The 17435-nt window shown below is 36.8% G+C and overlaps 1 protein-coding gene across 1 annotated transcript in view; it reads right to left on the reverse strand.

Moving 5' to 3' along the window:
* The window catches only part of CCT4 (chaperonin containing TCP1 subunit 4), a 137089-nt gene that overhangs the window by 46996 nt on the left and 72658 nt on the right, over positions 1-17435 (reverse strand). The window contains exons 10-11 of the mRNA XM_090406863.1: positions 8511-8618; positions 1441-1571 (exon numbers count right to left, since the gene is read on the reverse strand). Of these exons, the coding sequence (XP_090262989.1) occupies positions 1441-1571; positions 8511-8618 (239 nt within the window). The remainder of the gene's footprint in view (positions 1-1440; positions 1572-8510; positions 8619-17435) is intronic.

Consider the following 17435-nt stretch of genomic DNA (forward strand, 5'->3'; position numbering starts at 1 on the left):
ACGGCGTTCCTCGTCTCTTGCAATAGGAATATGGGATCGAATTCCCGCACACTTTGTTTCCTTGTTGCGTCGGACGGAGATAACAACTACGCCGTCACTCAGGAAAACCCATGTTACCTATATGAAAATTTCGTGAAGAAACTCTGAGGAAAAAAAAAAGCCTTGTGTGTGTGTGGGGGGGGCTAACCTTTTTATCTGCATGGCCCCTATCGGCACCTTCTTCAATTTCTTTTCTCCCTCCCCCCACTGGAGTCGATCTCACTCACCAATTAAAGCCATGTTTTTCTGTCCAAAACATGCTACGGTTCCTTGCACGTGACGACGTCTCACTTTGGGAGTTCACCTTGAGCAATCGTCATTTGTTTTAAGCTAGCCTCTATGCTAAATTAATCACCCTTTTTGAATTTACTTGAATATTTTAATCTCCTCTTTTCAAGTGTTAAACTAGCCTCTCACATACAAATTCTTATCTCTAATCTTCTTTGCCTTACTTATCTTTTTAATATCCTCTTTTGTAATAAGATTCCCTTTTTCATTATTTAGTTAACAAACAATTTCTGCTATATTTATTTTACTTGGATGCAAGCATATTTTCTGACTTTAAATATTTTGTATTAGCTACTTACATAGGATTTTATATTTTTATTTTCTTGTTACACCGTGGTAACTGAAATTTTTACATTCTTGGTTATCAGGGTGTAACAGTACCATTATAATCACAAATTTAAGTATGAATACTGTATTATAAGCACAAGTATAAGAGATGCACAGCACACAATTTCTAAGAGATGCACTATGCATGACTTCTATAAACAAAAGTTGATTGAGAGAAGAAGAGCATGGAATTTCAGTAAAACATGGTGAGTATAAGGATCATAGTTATATTCCAAAGGGATAAAAGAGCAAAACAGCAAAAAGTGGGGAGACTACTGTATAGCATCCATAGGAGATGGTAGCTACCTACATCATTTTTATCTCAAAACATTAACTCTGAAAAAGCTAGGTTTTTTTATTTTTAAATTAAATTGCATAAATTTAGTTCTATACTACAGACAGTAATTTTTGATCACCTGATTATAATATTAATCATTTTTCATAACAAAAAAACTTCAGCTATGATGAGTGTAGTTACACAAACTTAAAGTAAACTCTCAAGTATGAATTTTTCTACTTTATCTTTTTACTTAACTCATTTGACAAGTGGACAATTCATTTATCATGGAAACTAAATGATATCTAAGGACATGTTGATTCCATATATGATTCAGAAAACTCGCACTATACTCTGTTAGGATTAAATGATGAGCTCATATACAAGCCATCTCAAAAATGCATCCCCTGCCCCATTAAAAGCTAATCATTTATGGACCTTTATTTTCCAGAAAGATCAGCATAATTAATATAATAGTAAAGTAATAAACAATATTTTATTAAAATTACCTCTTTTTCACCAGACAACGAATAACACAAAGTGCATCATGTAATGATCGTTCTGCTTCTTCAAGGACAAGCTTATTAGACCCACGTAGAAGTATTGTTACTGTTTTACCTGGATTAGCAACTCCTGTAACCTATAATGGCATAAAAACCACTGCAATATCTCAAAAAAGAATACTTCCAGTACTGCTAACATAAGTCTTAATAGAGAGAAACTACTGTAGCAGAATTAAATAATAAAAATAAATGGAAGGCTTAACTGTAAGTGAAATGAAAGCTGAATGTTTCAAAAACATTCCTAGTGGCATTAAAATAGGCAGAATAATCATTCTAATCTTGTCAACTTCTGTCTGAGAGGAAACTATGTAGAAAATATGTGGAAGAAGGAATGTGTCAGTTGCACATGGGCTTGAATTACAGTAGTCCCCTTCCCCCCAATCTGCAATGAATACATTCCAAGACCGCCAGTGGATGCCTATATCATGGATACTGTGTTATTTTCCTATACATAGATACCGAAGCCTCAAGGGCTCACTTTAGTGAGTGCAAGCATGGCAAACCCGAGATATCTGATGCTGAACCATGCCTTACTTCACATATACACCTGCTATATTATCTGTAGACTGGTCCCTCCCCTTTTTTTTCTTTCCTTCTTGCTCCTTTCCTCCAATGCTATTAGAGTATTTGAGGGCTAGGGGTGAATCTTTCCTATTTGCTATTTCGTCTCATCTTATGTGGAAAGGGCCTCTGCAACCCTACCACTTTCTTCTTGCAGTGACTTCACTCCAAAATGCTAATATAGTTGTGCTTTATAACACATCTCATGCTGCATCGGTTGTCACGCAGAATAATCAGAGCTGCGTTCAGGACTTAGGCAGAGGATCCTGTTCGAGAAGTATATTAGTCTCCATCAAAAGTCAGTGATACTGTGAATGAGCAACACAGAAGGTATAAGATTAATCTTAGAAGGGAATTTTACATAGGCACATGGAATGTTCGGGGGTCTACAGATGGGTACTCTTGAGATTGTCTGTAAAGAGATGGATGGTTAGGTATAAAACTGACATCCTGGGAATTACAGACCAGATGGAATGGAGAAGGTCACTTCAAAAGACAGGATGGTAAGCCAATTATTTACCCAGGTGGTGACTCAAAACATCATGGGATAGTTGTGATACTGAAGACAGCTCAGGCAAGAAGCCTTCTTGGTTATAACGCATTAATGATAGGATACTTTCTATTAGACTTAAGGCTCAGCCTACCAATGTATCGATTGTGGTAGTTTATGCACCCCACACAGATAGGACTGAAGAAGAGTGAGGAATTCTATGAAAACTTACAAACTGTTTTGGACTGCCTACCAAGGAGAGAGACACTTTACTTCTTAGAGGACCTAAATGCAAAAGTGGGAAAGAGTATGAGAATCAGGCCTGAATGTGGCATGTTTAGTCTGGGTGAACGTAACACCTGTGGTGAAAAACTGTTGCAATTTGCCCATGCTAACAGATTAGTTATTACCAATACCTGCTTCCAGAACATCCACAACAGACCTATACTTGGACATCTAACATTGATAGGTCAAGGCACCAGATTGATTACATCCTGGCTCTCCAGCAGTGGAAGACAAGCATCTCTGATGTGAATACTTGTCCTGGAGCAGATTGTGGTACAGACCATCAGCTAGTAAGAACCAAAGTAAGACTAAGACTCTGAAAACTTCCAGGTCAGGCACATCCCACTAATTGGATGTTAGAGTAATTCCTAGTGGATCCACAGAAGAAACATCAACTCGGTTGGATGATTTTTTGGAGACCAATGAGGAGAACTCAGCAGAAATGCTTTGGGAAGGAGTAAAGGTGATAATACAGGATACAGCGAAGAAGTATCTTGGCCCAATAAGAAGACCAAGAGACCCATGGATATCAGATTCAACATGGGAACTAATCAAAAGAAGGCAGTTGGAAAAACAAAGAGACACAGGGATTGAAGAATACAAGCGATTACATAGAGAAGTCAGAAACGCCATCAATCAGGACAAGGAAAAGTTCTATACTAATAAATGTGAAGAGATAGAGTTCCAGATGAGGAAGCACAATTATAAAAGGATATTTTATTTAGTTCATGACTTAAAGTGCAAATTTAAGCCTAAATTGAATGTCATCAAAGACAGGAATGGAGCATTACTAACAGAAGAGTTGGAAATCAAAAACAGATGAAAAGAATACTGTGAGGAACTGAACAGCAGAGTAGATAAAGAAAATGTGCAGCCCTCTCACCAGGAAAATTTTGATTTGGAACCTCCTCCACTTAGGCATGAAGTTGAAAGAGCAGTTAAGCAGCAGCTTAACAGCAATAAGGCCCCAGGTGCAGATGAAATCCAAGCAGAGTTAATTAATGCCACAGGGGATGGGGGGATAAGAACATTTCAGAGATTGATTACAATGATCATGGCCTAGAGACTGGAAGAAGTCGGTTTTCATACCACTACATTAGAAAGATGATATGAAAGCGAGCAAGAACTATAGAACCAATAGTTTAATATCTTATGCAAGTAAAAATTTTATTGAAGATCATGCTAAATGGGACTGAGGCCAAAGTTGAAGCAGAGATGCAAGCAGATTTTAGGAAAGGTAAGGGCATCAGAGATCAGATCCTTTGCCCTAAAGGATCACTCTAAAGCTTTTGACTGTGTTCAGCATGTGAAACTGTGGGAAGTAATGAAAAAAATGGGTTTTTCCTCAACACACTATCAGGTTGATAGCCAACTTGTACAGGGAGCCATGGTAAGAACCGGATTGACTGACTGGTTTCAAATTGGAAAAGGAGTTAGGCAATGATGTTTACTTTCTCCTCACTTGTTTAGTATATATGCAGAGGACATCATGCATGAAGCATTGGATGAGCTCAAGACAGGAATTAAGATAGGAGGTAGATCAGTCATCTGAAGTTTGCTGATGACACAGTACTCCTTCATAATGACATGGAAGAACTAGGACTAATTCTTGACAAAGTTAACAAGATCAGTAATAACAGAGGACTTCAACTCAATCCTAGCAAGACAAAGATTATGGTTCTCAAAGGAAATACAAACAGGGATGCTCTTGAGAAACAAGTGTACCTTAATGGAGAAAGAATTGAGGAAGTCAGCAAGTTTGAGTACCTGGGATCCATTATTAATGTGAAGAATTGCTGTTCAGAATACGTCAGGAAAAGGTTAGGAATGGCTAAAACAACAGCCAGAGACCTGTCTAAAATCTGGAAGAATGGATCTATCTCCATGGGAACCAAGTTGAGGATTTTGGATGCAGTTGTTTTTCCAACAGTAACTTATGGATGTGAGATTTGGAACCTAAAGAAGTCAGATAGGAAAATGATAGCTGCTTTTGAGATGTGGTATTACAGAAGGCTGTTGAGGATATCATATACTGAAAGGTGTACAGGTGTTAGAAAAGATCAGCAGAACTTTAAGGCTCCTTAAGGATATTGACAGAAGTTAAAATATTTTGGACACATAGAAAGGATGGAAGGGGGACTTCTTAGAATAGTAATAGAAGGTAAAGTTCCTGGAAAAAGAGGAAGGGTAGACTATTAATGAGATGGATGGATGGATGGTGTGTGGAGTGACTGATCTTCAGAGAGTTGAGGTCTCCAGAAAAGCAAACAACAGGAGTATATGGTGAGGCCTGGTGTGGCACATCACTGAGCATCGGAGTGACCATACAGCATCCTTAGATGCCCAGTGAACATATAGATAGATAGATACCTATGATAAAGTTTAATAGACTATTATTGGTCGTTTGACATATTGTCAGAAGGAGGATTATCAAGCTATGACGATGTCTATGGTTGGATGTCAGGAGCAGACGATGTCAATGGTGGAGATTCTTAATAGTTCCACTATTGAGCTTATTATGATACATTAGAAGGAGGATTATCAAACCATGACAATGTCGATGGTTAGAGATCCTCAATAATTGAAGTGTTTTTTTTTTTTTTGCACCGAAATCTTTTGGAAGAACACTGCAATGGGAAGCTGCTGTCTCTTTCTTTTTAACTCATCAAAGTGTTGCTTCAGAGGTTCTAATCCTTTGGTGATCATACAGGTGACTTTAATGCTGCTTTCCATCTAAGAATCATATTCCATAATTTTGTCCATTGATGTCTGTGCAATTTAAAAACACTTTGGCAAATTTCAATAACTGCCACATTGCTGGTTCTGCTTCAGTTTCTTCTTCTTCATCGTTCTCTTCCTCTGTAGATGATTCAACAAGTTCTTCCAATTTCTCATTTGTTAACACTTCTCAATGGCCTTCAATATGTTCTTCCACTTCTTCATCAAGCATGTCAGCAAATCCTTCACCACCAACTTGTATTGCTGCATGAATTACTTCCTAACTTCTCCATCGATCCCCAGGAAGCTTTTAAAATCATTCATGACTTCACTCCATAAGTTCTTCAGCAGGCATTTACAGTTTCTGGCTTTAATTCATTCATTCATTGCAACTTTGATGCACGTCATTACATCAACAATAGTGAATGATTTCAAGCACTGCATTATGTCCAGATCAGGGTCTGCATCAATGGCTGATTGAATGCAATGAAATACCAGACAGGTGTATGTAGCCTTTACAAACTGAATGATGCCCTGGTCAGCAGGATGAAACAACAAGATTGTATTTGGAGATAAATATACAACCTCGACATTTAATTTTTATAGCAAACAGATCCAGGATGGCCAGGTGCATTGTCTATTATTAATAGGACTTTAAATTCCAATCCTCCTCCTTCTTCCAAGTATTTTTTCACTTCTAGGATGAAGCATTGGTGTAACCATTCCATAAACAAAATGGCTGTCACCCACACTTTCTGATTATATTCCCAGAACATGGGCAGATAATTTTTGTTTTTGAGAGTGTGTGGGTTCTTCACTCTGTTACACTACACCTGGCTTTATCATATGATACCAAAGTTAATATGTCCTTCCATGTTTTATGCTCTGGTGTCTCCTTTGCATTTTTATGAATGTAGGTTCTATTGGGCATCTTCTTCCAGAACATACCCAGTTTCATCACAGTCGAAGACTTGCTTTGGATGGTATCCTTTCTCTTTAATCAACTTCTTCAACTCTACCAGAAATGTAGAAGTAGTTTCTTCATAGGCAGACATAGCCTATCCCATAATTTCTATATTTTTCTGTACAAACTTATTCCTGAATCTGCATAACCATCCCTTATTTGAAGTAAATGGTTTGGCATTACTGGTTTCAGGAAAATCTTGAAGTCCTCGTACAGACTCAATGCTTTCTTGCACAGCATATTACCATCAATTGAAACACGTTTTCTGTTCATGTTTTCCATCCAATAGTGTTAATGCCTTTTTTAGTGTTAATGCAAATTTAATGCCTTTTCCATCTTAACTAAGCACTTATTACGCACTGTGGCCATAACTTTTGTTTGAAGTGCAACAGCAAAACTAGCATGTTTCTTTTTTCCTTCTTCACAATTTCATGGATAGAAGACTCATTCCTACTGTAAATCTTAGCAACCTCAGCATACAATTTTTTTTCCTTTCCTTGTGAAGTCAAAAACTTTCAACTTTTCACTTAAAGGAAGCACTTTATGGCATCTCTTTGGCATATTCGAATTGCCAGCATCACTATCTTGTGCTTTGGGGCAATTATTAAGTAAAATAAGGGTTATTTTACTTAATAATGAGCACAAGCACAGTGATACTAAGACAGTCAGTCTGATAACTGAGATGGCTACTAAGTGACCAACAGGAGCACATACAGTACAATGTGGATACACTGGACAAAGGGATGATTCAAATTCCAGGTGGGAAAGCGTGAGATTTAATCACACTACTCAGAATGGAACGCAATTTAAAACTTATGAGTTGTTTATTTCTGGAATTTTCCATTTAATATTTTCAGACTGGGGTTGACTGCAGGTAGCTGAAACCAGTTCTTGGCATGTGGGTGTACACACACACGCTCACATGCCAAGAACTGTGATAGTCCAAGAAGTCCTCCTTGGACTATCACAGTTTCCATCCCTTGAAGCATGGTGTTTCTCAATATGTGATACTATGAGAAGTATTTTTTGATCACTAATCCTTCAGCAATCTATCTATCATGGATGCACTAGTCTGGCTCACACCTGACATTGGAGTTTATTCCTAACATCTTTTATTTGGTTAAGATTAGGACTCTGTGAAGAGTCAAGTTTTTCACATTTTCCTCAACTATATCATAATACCGCAGTATAACAGGTTACATGTCATGTTGAAAGAGACGTGGTTCTGTAAAACTTAGTGTAGGAAGCATCACATAATCAACAAGTATTTCATATCCACTGGTATTCATCATTCTAGGCACAGCAACTAGAATTATCATCAGAATAAATATCTCCATAGCATTTTACTTCTGCCACTAAGCTTCACAGCTGAGAAAGTGCACTTCGGGCAGTCCTTAGGTACTTTCTACAATTGCCATCCAAACATAAACAACAGAGCAGCATAATTTGCTGTAATTTTTTTTTTTTAAGTTTTCAGAAAGAACAGAATGCAACTTGAATGTCCAGAGTCAAAGAACGGTAATGTGGTTGAATATATATGGTCTATCTTCAACTGCTTAAGAAAGAGGTTAACTGTGTTAAAAAAATCTCAGAGTATATCATCAAGACCCCTAGAACTCTGAACATTCAGATGCATTCCAAAAACTATTTTATGCAAACTGAGAATAGGCTTCCTCCATGAATTTCCCTACACACCTTTCATTTATCTTGCTTTTTGCTATTCATCATAATATATATATAAATCAGAACAACTGGACTCACATTTTCATTCAGAACAAACGGACTCACAGAACATGCTATCACCTGCAATACATTATGTTTATCTCTGTTGCAGAAAGTAGTGTTTCCTTACATTGTGTGCAAATATTGATATGTGGTACACTTTTGTCAAGAACTGTTTGTAAAGCTACGTGAAATCCACATGAACTTTTAAGGAAAATTTCATTTTTTTTTTTTTTTTTTTTTTTTTTATTAATGATAACCAGTATATATATATACCTTGATGAATTTACTATCTCCAGTCTGGACCTCCTCCACCAATTCAGCACTACCCAGATGTTCTGGAAGAAAGTGATCCAAACTTGCTACGGGTCGACAAGCTAAACTCTAAAAAATATATATATATATATATATATATATATATATATATATATAAAATTTATACATTTTTATATTTTTACTTTATTTATAAATAAATAAAATAATTAAATATATAAAAGCAATTCTTGGAAAACTAAAATTAAAATTTTACATGATAAAATTAAACTTTATTGAACTGATAATGTGTGTCCTAAAATGAACAAAAGAAAGAGACAACAGATTGATTAATGAGAGAAGAAAAAAATATGAGTTGAAGATAAAGATTTATATAAACAGAGACAGCGCCTAGTATGCTATATCCCATCAGCCTGTTGACGCATTTTCACTTCTGAGGCCTATGTGTGTGTGTGTGCGTGCGTGTGGAGGTAAAACCTGAGCTTTGGGATAAAAAACTGTCAGACTAACTAACCCTTCCTTCAAATGAAAAATCCTAACATTCTCTGCATCCCAGACAGGATTCAAATTGAGGTCTTTCAACAGGGCACATGTTATGCTATTATTCCAACTACACTGTAAAGACATTCTGATGATAACTTTTATTGTTTTTAATGGTGCAAGGACAGCGACAGCAATGGTCATATCACCACATCAAAAGTTATAGCAGCACACAAGGTAAGATAATCACAAATATCCATGCCTACAGCGGGATTCGAATCTGCATCCAACTAGGCCAGAAGACATTCTGAGTGAGGGGAAAAGTAGTTCTGTTGTATAAGAGCAATTACTGAAAGAGTGATTACAAAGTAAAATTATATCTAACAAGATATTACATTCTTGTTTTTATTCTTTACTTAAGCATGTGCAAACAAATGGTTACATGTGAAGTAACTTCATGACTAGGCTACTTATATATGAAGGATGGTGGTTTCACATCAAATTGCTCTTAGTATCCCAAAATGCACAGCCTTCATACTTCTTCATACTGGACATATATACTGCAGATGGCTTCATGGAAAAAATGTGTTTTTGTCCATGAAATCATCTGCTTTGATATAGTTATGAAGTTGCTTCATTTGCAAATTTTGTTTGCTCACACTTGAGTAAAGGATAAAAAAGAAAATATACTTTCTTGTCAAGAATAATTTTGAGTCAGTTAAGGTAGTACAATTTCAGGGATAGCTGGAAATGGAGAGAAATTAAACTTCATAAATTTTTCGCTATAGACTTTCCAGTTTTTTATTTGTAATTATGAAAGAAAAATGTACTAAATAAGATGTTATAAAATTTGCTGTAAGAATGTACATACATTTGACCTCTTAGTAAAGCTTAGTAGGAATTAAGCCAGATTAACGCCGATAAGTACCATCCAAAGATTGCATGTTCGAAAAACCAGCATTGACATCATTTTCGCTACTGGCTAATTCCGGTAAGTTCATCATTGAGAACAAAGGGCTGAAAATCTGCATAAAGGCGAATATGGCACTTGGCTCAGGACTTTTTAAGATTTTTACTTTCGACTTCCTCATGGTTCCTTCCTTTCGTCCATGAGGCTTGTTTTTCCTGCCACCGACGCCTCATGTTTTTCTGTTGCCAGTCCCCTCTCTAGGCTCCAGGTAGCTACAGTAGAACTCCAGCAAGTTCAACAGAGGAAAATTCTATGGGAAATCACCACCACAGTATGAAGACTGACCAGAAGAAAGACACTCCAGTCTCGATATAGTTTGCTGTGAGCTAATTAAACTTTCCACTTGTGATAGTTGCAAGTAAGCAATAATTTAATTGTATTTTGCTAAAAGAATGTACCTCAAAATCATGTGTGATTGCAAGATATTATTTGTAAACAGGCAGTAACTTGGTTATAAGTGAGGGAAGATTATGTGTTGATAAGCATGTTTAGTTTAAGTGAGTGTATGTGTTAACATCGGGAATAGTGCTAAATAAGTACTGTATGTGGCTGGAAGAAAATTTTGTTACAATCCTTATAGGAAGAATAATGTTAACTTGTAAGCTTAAATGCGATAGGAAGAATTATATTAGCTTATAAGTGCACATGTGCATAGTTGTGTCATAGGAGACATCTTTATGTTAATGTATAATGAGTTTCCTTTTGTAGTGAACGCACTGTACATTCTGTTGCTAGAAATGAATTTTTTTGTGTGTAAAAAAACTTTTGAGTGAAATTCTCAGTAATTATCGTGTGCTCTGTATCTATTGCTCTAGATCAAAAACAAATTTTTTTTATTTTGTAATTACCTGGTTTTATTCCTTAGCCAATGCACTATCTCAAAAAAATTAGCGAACCTGCGGGCATAGTAAGATATGACTAACCACAGCTTGCATATAAAGAAATTGTGTAGACATATTGATTAATTCCTGCTTTCTTCTCACCCTAACTTTCAAGCATTAGAAAGTCAATTAGATAGCGCAGTCAATAAAAAAAATATCAATTTTCTAATTGATATTGCGTGAGTGTTTAGGAACTGCTTATATTAGATAAGATTACTACACGAGGTCTATCTAACGGCAGAGAAGGGGGGGGGGGGGGACAGAAATTAGTCATGGTGAAAATTAACATTGTGAGGTATAGATTAAGCAAACTTAAGCCTAACCTTGAGAAGTTTGTGCTAAAGAAGTTTATAGTCCTAACTTAGTGAAGCAGAATAAAGTAAAATAAAAGTTAAGTTAGCATAGTTAATTAAATATTAAATAATTAACATTATTTTACAATGCCGCAACCGACATCATTTCACAGTTCCCTCTTGTAATAAATCTGAAGAAACTTAAGACAAAACTTGACGTGCAGTATACTTAATTAAAATAATGTTTCTATTTTTAACTCTCGGCTCATAGTTATTTAATCTATTAATATACACACACACAATTACACCCTGAGTTACATAACATGCAACTTACGTAAATTTGCAGTTATAATAAATCTACTAGCGAGTATGAACATGTTTGCGGCTTTGTGCAGGTGCATCTTTGACAGCCTTATTGTAGTACAGTGGCAGATGCCTCGAGCGGTTAGCTCAGTCACTTGTTATCACTGCTAGTTTCGTTGTTTTTATACCCTTAAAATGGAATGCAAACACAAAATCGAATGCGCTGGCAATATATCTAAAAAACAAAGGTCTGCAATTACTTTAGAAGAAAAACTGAAAATAATTCTTATGTATGAAGGCAGAAAAATTCTATCAACAATAGATCAGGAAATAAAGCGATCTATTTTGACAGTGAATACAATAATGAAGGATAAAGTTCACATTGTTGAAAGCGCGAAAGGTGCGGTAGCGTTGAATGGCACAATTATTACCAAGAAGAGGCTGGGCCCGATATCGGAGATGGAGAAATTGTTGGATCTGAACACTGAGCGGGTCAAAAATGTTAGCCGCTGTATCTATTCTGATGTCTAGCTACAAGGCCATCTACGAGGACAAGAAACGTGTGACCACACAATCTACTCTAGACATGTTTGTCATATGCCGATTACAACAAAGTCAAGATAACTCAGACGACCCAGCCTTCAACATCAAAAGGGGTAAAACTTCCTGGAAACAGCACTCCTTAGAACAGCCAGCTTAGCAGTCACAAGACATTTTTTTATTTGAAAAGTGAATATTTCAGTTTGTTTTTATATTCTTTTATATTATGCATTTTTCATACTTTCATATTTACAGTATGTATGTTATTCAAATACAATGTTTTTTTTTAATCACCACAAATATGAAAAAATATTAAAAATGGAAAATATCTGATTAATGGCAAAAAAATTAATGTAAGACAGCAGAATGAGTAGCCACTGAACATTTTATTGTATGTATGTAATTTACAAATTCGACTTACATAAAGGTTTATGGAACACATTACTTACGTAACTCGGGGTGTAACTGTATATACATACCTGTGCTAATTACTTTTAATACACAGTTCTTGGTAAGATCAGATCCCACTTCTCAGGCTTACTTAAACCTTTAGCCTTTCCTTGCATCCATGGTGTCCTTTACTTCCAGAATTCTCTTGTTCAATAGTCTTGATGACAGAGGTCTAATAGTTAACTCTTTGGATTCCCTTCTACGAGGTGGTATCAAAAAGTTTCGAGACTAGTTTTGTAACACGCCAACAGATGGCAGCACAAGGTTGCATGCACAGTCACAGGGAGCACTGACCTTCATAAGTCAGTATGCCAAAAGACACCATCCTGTGTAATTGGGAGCTGTGCAACTGGTGCTATTTTGGCAATGTAAGTAACCACGTCTGCGATTTCATCATCGACAGAAAGTTAGAACAAATAGCGAACGTGAAATTCTGCGTGAAACTGGGCAAATCTGCCACAGAGACGTGTGACATGATTCAGCAAGTTTACGGCGATGCTGCAATGAGTTGTTCGAGGTGTTTTGAGTCACATGTGCACTTCAAGAGCAGAAGAACATCACTGGAAGATGATGAGAGATCAGGAAGACCTTCAATGAGCTCAATCTCTGAAAATGTCGAAACCATTCGGCAACTTGTGCATGAGGATCGTCGGAGAACACTCCACAACATTGCTGCCAATGTTGGTGTGTCATATGGAACAGTCCAGGCAATCCTCACATGTGATTTGAACATGCGCTGTGTTGCTGCCAAGTTCGTCCCCATGCTGCTGACCCAGGAGCAGAAGGAACACCACGTCGAAGTCTGCCAAGAACTCCGTCAGCGTGTTGTGGATGACCCATCCTTCATGTCGTGGATCATTACCAGTGACGAAACTTGGGTGTATGGGTATAACCCTAAGACGAAGCAACAGTCTTCACAGTGCCCATCACCTCCACGACCGAAAAAGGCGAGGCAGGTCCACAGCTCAACCAAGTGCATGCTCTCTGTCTTTTTTGACATTCGCAGCATTGTGCATCGAGAATTTGTCCCCAGGGGCCAGACCGTTAATAGCGAGGTCTACTGTCAGGTTTAAAGGCGTCTGAGGAAGGACATTTGGCGAAAGCAACTGGATCTGTGGCACGTGAAAAACTGGATGCTACACAATGACAATGCACCCTGTCACCGAGCTCTCCTCACACGTGAGTTTCTCGCCGGAAACAACATGATCTCACTTCTGCACCCACTCTACTCAAAAGATTTGGCTCCTGCAGACTTAGCGCTCTCTTCCCGAAGATCCAGCGCAAAGGTCGCCATTTTGATACCATTGTGGAGATCCAGCGCAAATCACAGATGCTTGACACGCTTCAAAAAGAAGACTTCCAGGACACATTCCAGAAGTGGCAGGAATGCTGGAAGCGCTGTATTGCTATGCAAGGGGACTATTTTGAAGGCGATAGTGTGTAAACGTAGATAAATAAAGTAATTTCTCGTAAACAGAGCTAGGCTCGAAACTTTTTGATACCACCTCGTATTAGAAGAATTCAATAAAATAAGAATCATGTTGACATCTAATGGGTATAATTAAACCACCATTCAGAAAATAATTAATAATTATCATCCTACAACCAGACTAAAATCTGATGTTAAAAGGACTTTAAAGGGATTTCTGAAAAAAATAGCACAAATTCTTCGTATATACAATCTATGCTACTTTCGAACTAGCATGGAAAATTTTCTTTCCCACTACCTACAAAGGATAACTTGCCACCTCCTTACCTGGTGTTTTATCAAATCAATCAATAAAATCTGACCACTTGTTACAGACCACATAGAAAACTGGCATCCCTTATCCGCTCCACCAAAGACCAACCACTTCCCCTAGACCTACCTGGTGTATACCAGGTCCCTTGCAGCTGTAAACTGTCCTACTTTGGCCAAACAGGCAGGACAGCAAATATCAGAATCTCAGAACACAAGGATTACATCCGATTTCACCAGTACAGCCACTCTGGGCTTGCAGACCACGCTCTGGATACTCGCCACAGAATAAGATGGAAGAAAGCCACAGTAATACGCCGCAGCAAGTTCAAGTATGAAAGACTATAAGTTATATGTATTCATTTTATGCTTCATGTTGGAGCTCTTTTTTTTTTGACAATTCGTTTTTAAAAGATTGTAAGGAACAATTAAATTGTCCCTAGATGATATTTAAATGATTTTGCTAGCATGGTTAGCCTAGTGGTTAGCATATCCATTCTCTAACCAATGGCTGTGGGTTCAAATCATGCTGCAGACATGGATGGATGTTGGCCGTTGGCTTTAGGTGGGAGATGAATTTCATTGCCTGGCATGAGACCACCACCCCACTTATTAGAGGCATGAAGTGACCTGAAAAAGTTCCATGTAAAAAATAAATTTAAAAAAACTACAAAAAAATATATATAAAGTTGATAAAAATAAATAAAAAAATCCTTAGCCCACTCATGGTACAAATGTATTATAGGTTTGCAAATAACCTTTCGTGGGTGGCACATCTGAGCTACTTGTATATAGAGATTAATGACTTCATATTACTAGCCTTAGTATGTATCCTATAATGCAAAGCACACCCCTGTTTTGGGCATGTATAATACAATGCATAATGGGAAGGGGCAACTACCCAGACAAGTTTCGACCTTTATTGAGGTCTCATCGGTGGGAGCAAGACCCAGGAGAGATACCAAGGTTGAAGTAATACAGAAGTCATATATTAAATATTTAATTTATCTGTTTTGTAGTTGGCAGTTTTTTCTTGTTTTTTTTTCTTTTTTTAAGTAAACCCTACCAACATGATTTCTAAGAAATCTTCAAAGAAAAGAAAGACTTACCTTAGAAGAAAAGTTTTCAGTAATTAGAAAAACTTTGACAGGAGAAAGAATGAAGGATATCAAATTAGTGCGAGTGAAGCGACACTTCATACTATTAGATACAAAACTAAAAAATTAAACAATCATGTCCAAGTGCCATGCATATGAAAGCAGCTCAAGTTTCTAGTATTCCAACCAGTAATTATGGGAAAAAATGGAAAGGATTGTGGCTTTGTGTGAACATTAAAATAAAAAAAGCTTTCCCATTTTTACCCAAATGATGATTCTGAGGATAAAACATTTAATGCTTAGGCCAAAATAGCCAACAGCATCAGATTTATGTTGCAAATATTATTTTCCAGTCCTAGCCTGGAAAAGAAATCTATCTTCTGGCCAACTTGCTGCTCTCTCAGAAAGCTACAAAAAGATATGGTTTTCACAACAAAGGATAAGGGTAGTGCTTAATGCCACTGAATATAATTGTAAAATGGTTCTATCTACATGTTATGAAAACAGAAAAATCCCACTAGATCATGATCCCACCAAAATGCAAGTAAAAATATTAAAAAGCCTACTTAAATTAAGGGGATATTAAATCCCACATAGTTTTAAAACTGAATAAGAAACTCAAAGATTGGAATCAGAGAGTTTCTTGCCGAATATAGTAAACTATAAAGTATCAGCGACACTAGCGTTAGCAAATGCAAGTGATCCTAGTACGTAGTACAACTGGGTAGCTCATTGCAAAGGTGGAGAAGTTCAGATCGCTATTCTTAGGTATTTTCCATAATGTAAAAACACATTTCCTAGGAAATGTATGCTGTTATTACATTATGGAGGGAGGTCACTACCCAGACCGGTTTCAAGCCTTTTTTGAGGCTTCATCAGTGAGTAGCTAGACCTAATAATACCAAAGTGTATAGCGAAAAGAACTTATATACTCTGCGAACGAGTTATCCAAACAGGTGCAACCATTAAGTTACTTAAATATAAAGAGCTAATAAGCTTCATTTCGGCAATGAAAACATTACTTAAATTAAGGGGATATTAAATCCCACATAGTTTTAAAACCTAATAAGAAACTCAAAGATTGGAATCAAAGAGTTTCTTGCCGAATATAGTAAACTATAAAGTATCGGCGACACTAGCGTTAGCAAATGCAAGTGATCCTAGTACGTAGTACAATACTGGGCAGCTCGTTGCAAAGGTGGAGAAGTTCAGATCGCTATTCTTAGGTATTATATTTAAGTAACTTAATGGTTGCACCTGTTTGGATAACTCGTTCGCAGAGTATATAAGTTCTTTTTGCTATACACTTTGGTATTATTAGGTCTAGCTACTCACTGATGAAGCCTCAAAAAAGGCTGAAACCGGTCTGGGTAGTGACCTCCCTCCATAATGTAATAACAGCATACATTTCCTAGGAAATGTGTTTTTACATTATGGAAAATACCTAAGAATAGCGATCTGAACTTCTCCACCTTTGCAACGAGCTGCCCAGTATTGTACTACGTACTAGGATCACTTGCATTTGCTAACGCTAGTGTCGCCGATACTTTATAGTTTACTATATTCGGCAAGAAACTCTCTGATTCCAATCTTTGAGTTTCTTATTCGGTTTTAAAACTATGTGGGATTTAATATCCCCTTAATTTAAGTAATGTTTTCATTTCCGAAATGAAGCTTATTAGCTCTTTATATTTAAGTTAAAAAGCCTACTTAAAAAAGTATCTTCCTGGCCTCCTGACATTGCAAAAAACTTTGGTTCCTGTCCCCACTCCCCATATACGCTTTACCAAAAATCCATAAATCCAATTCCCAACCGAGACCACTATGACAGGAGAAAGAATTAAGGATTATAAAATTAGTGTGACTGCACTTAGTGAATCAACACTTCATACTATTAGAAACAAAACTACAAAAATTAAACAATCATGCCCAAGTTTCTAGTTTTCCAATGAGTAATTATGGAAAAAATGGAAAGGATTCTGGCTTTGTGAATTGAACATTAAGAATGATCTAAGCTCCCCTCACTCCCAACTGATCATACTACATCTTATATTAAAAAACTACCCATTTTAAAACTTCTGTTGAAAATCTAACTTTAAATAATACACATATATTGGTTGGCTTTGACATCACCTCACTGTTTACCAATATTCTCCCTTGAATGGTACCTTAACAC

The sequence above is a fragment of the Typopeltis vanoorti genome, chromosome 17 (genome assembly GCF_054136105.1).
Source record: "Typopeltis vanoorti isolate ZY-2024b chromosome 17, IOZ_Tvanoo_1.0, whole genome shotgun sequence".
Lineage (NCBI taxonomy): Eukaryota > Metazoa > Arthropoda > Arachnida > Uropygi > Thelyphonidae > Typopeltis > Typopeltis vanoorti.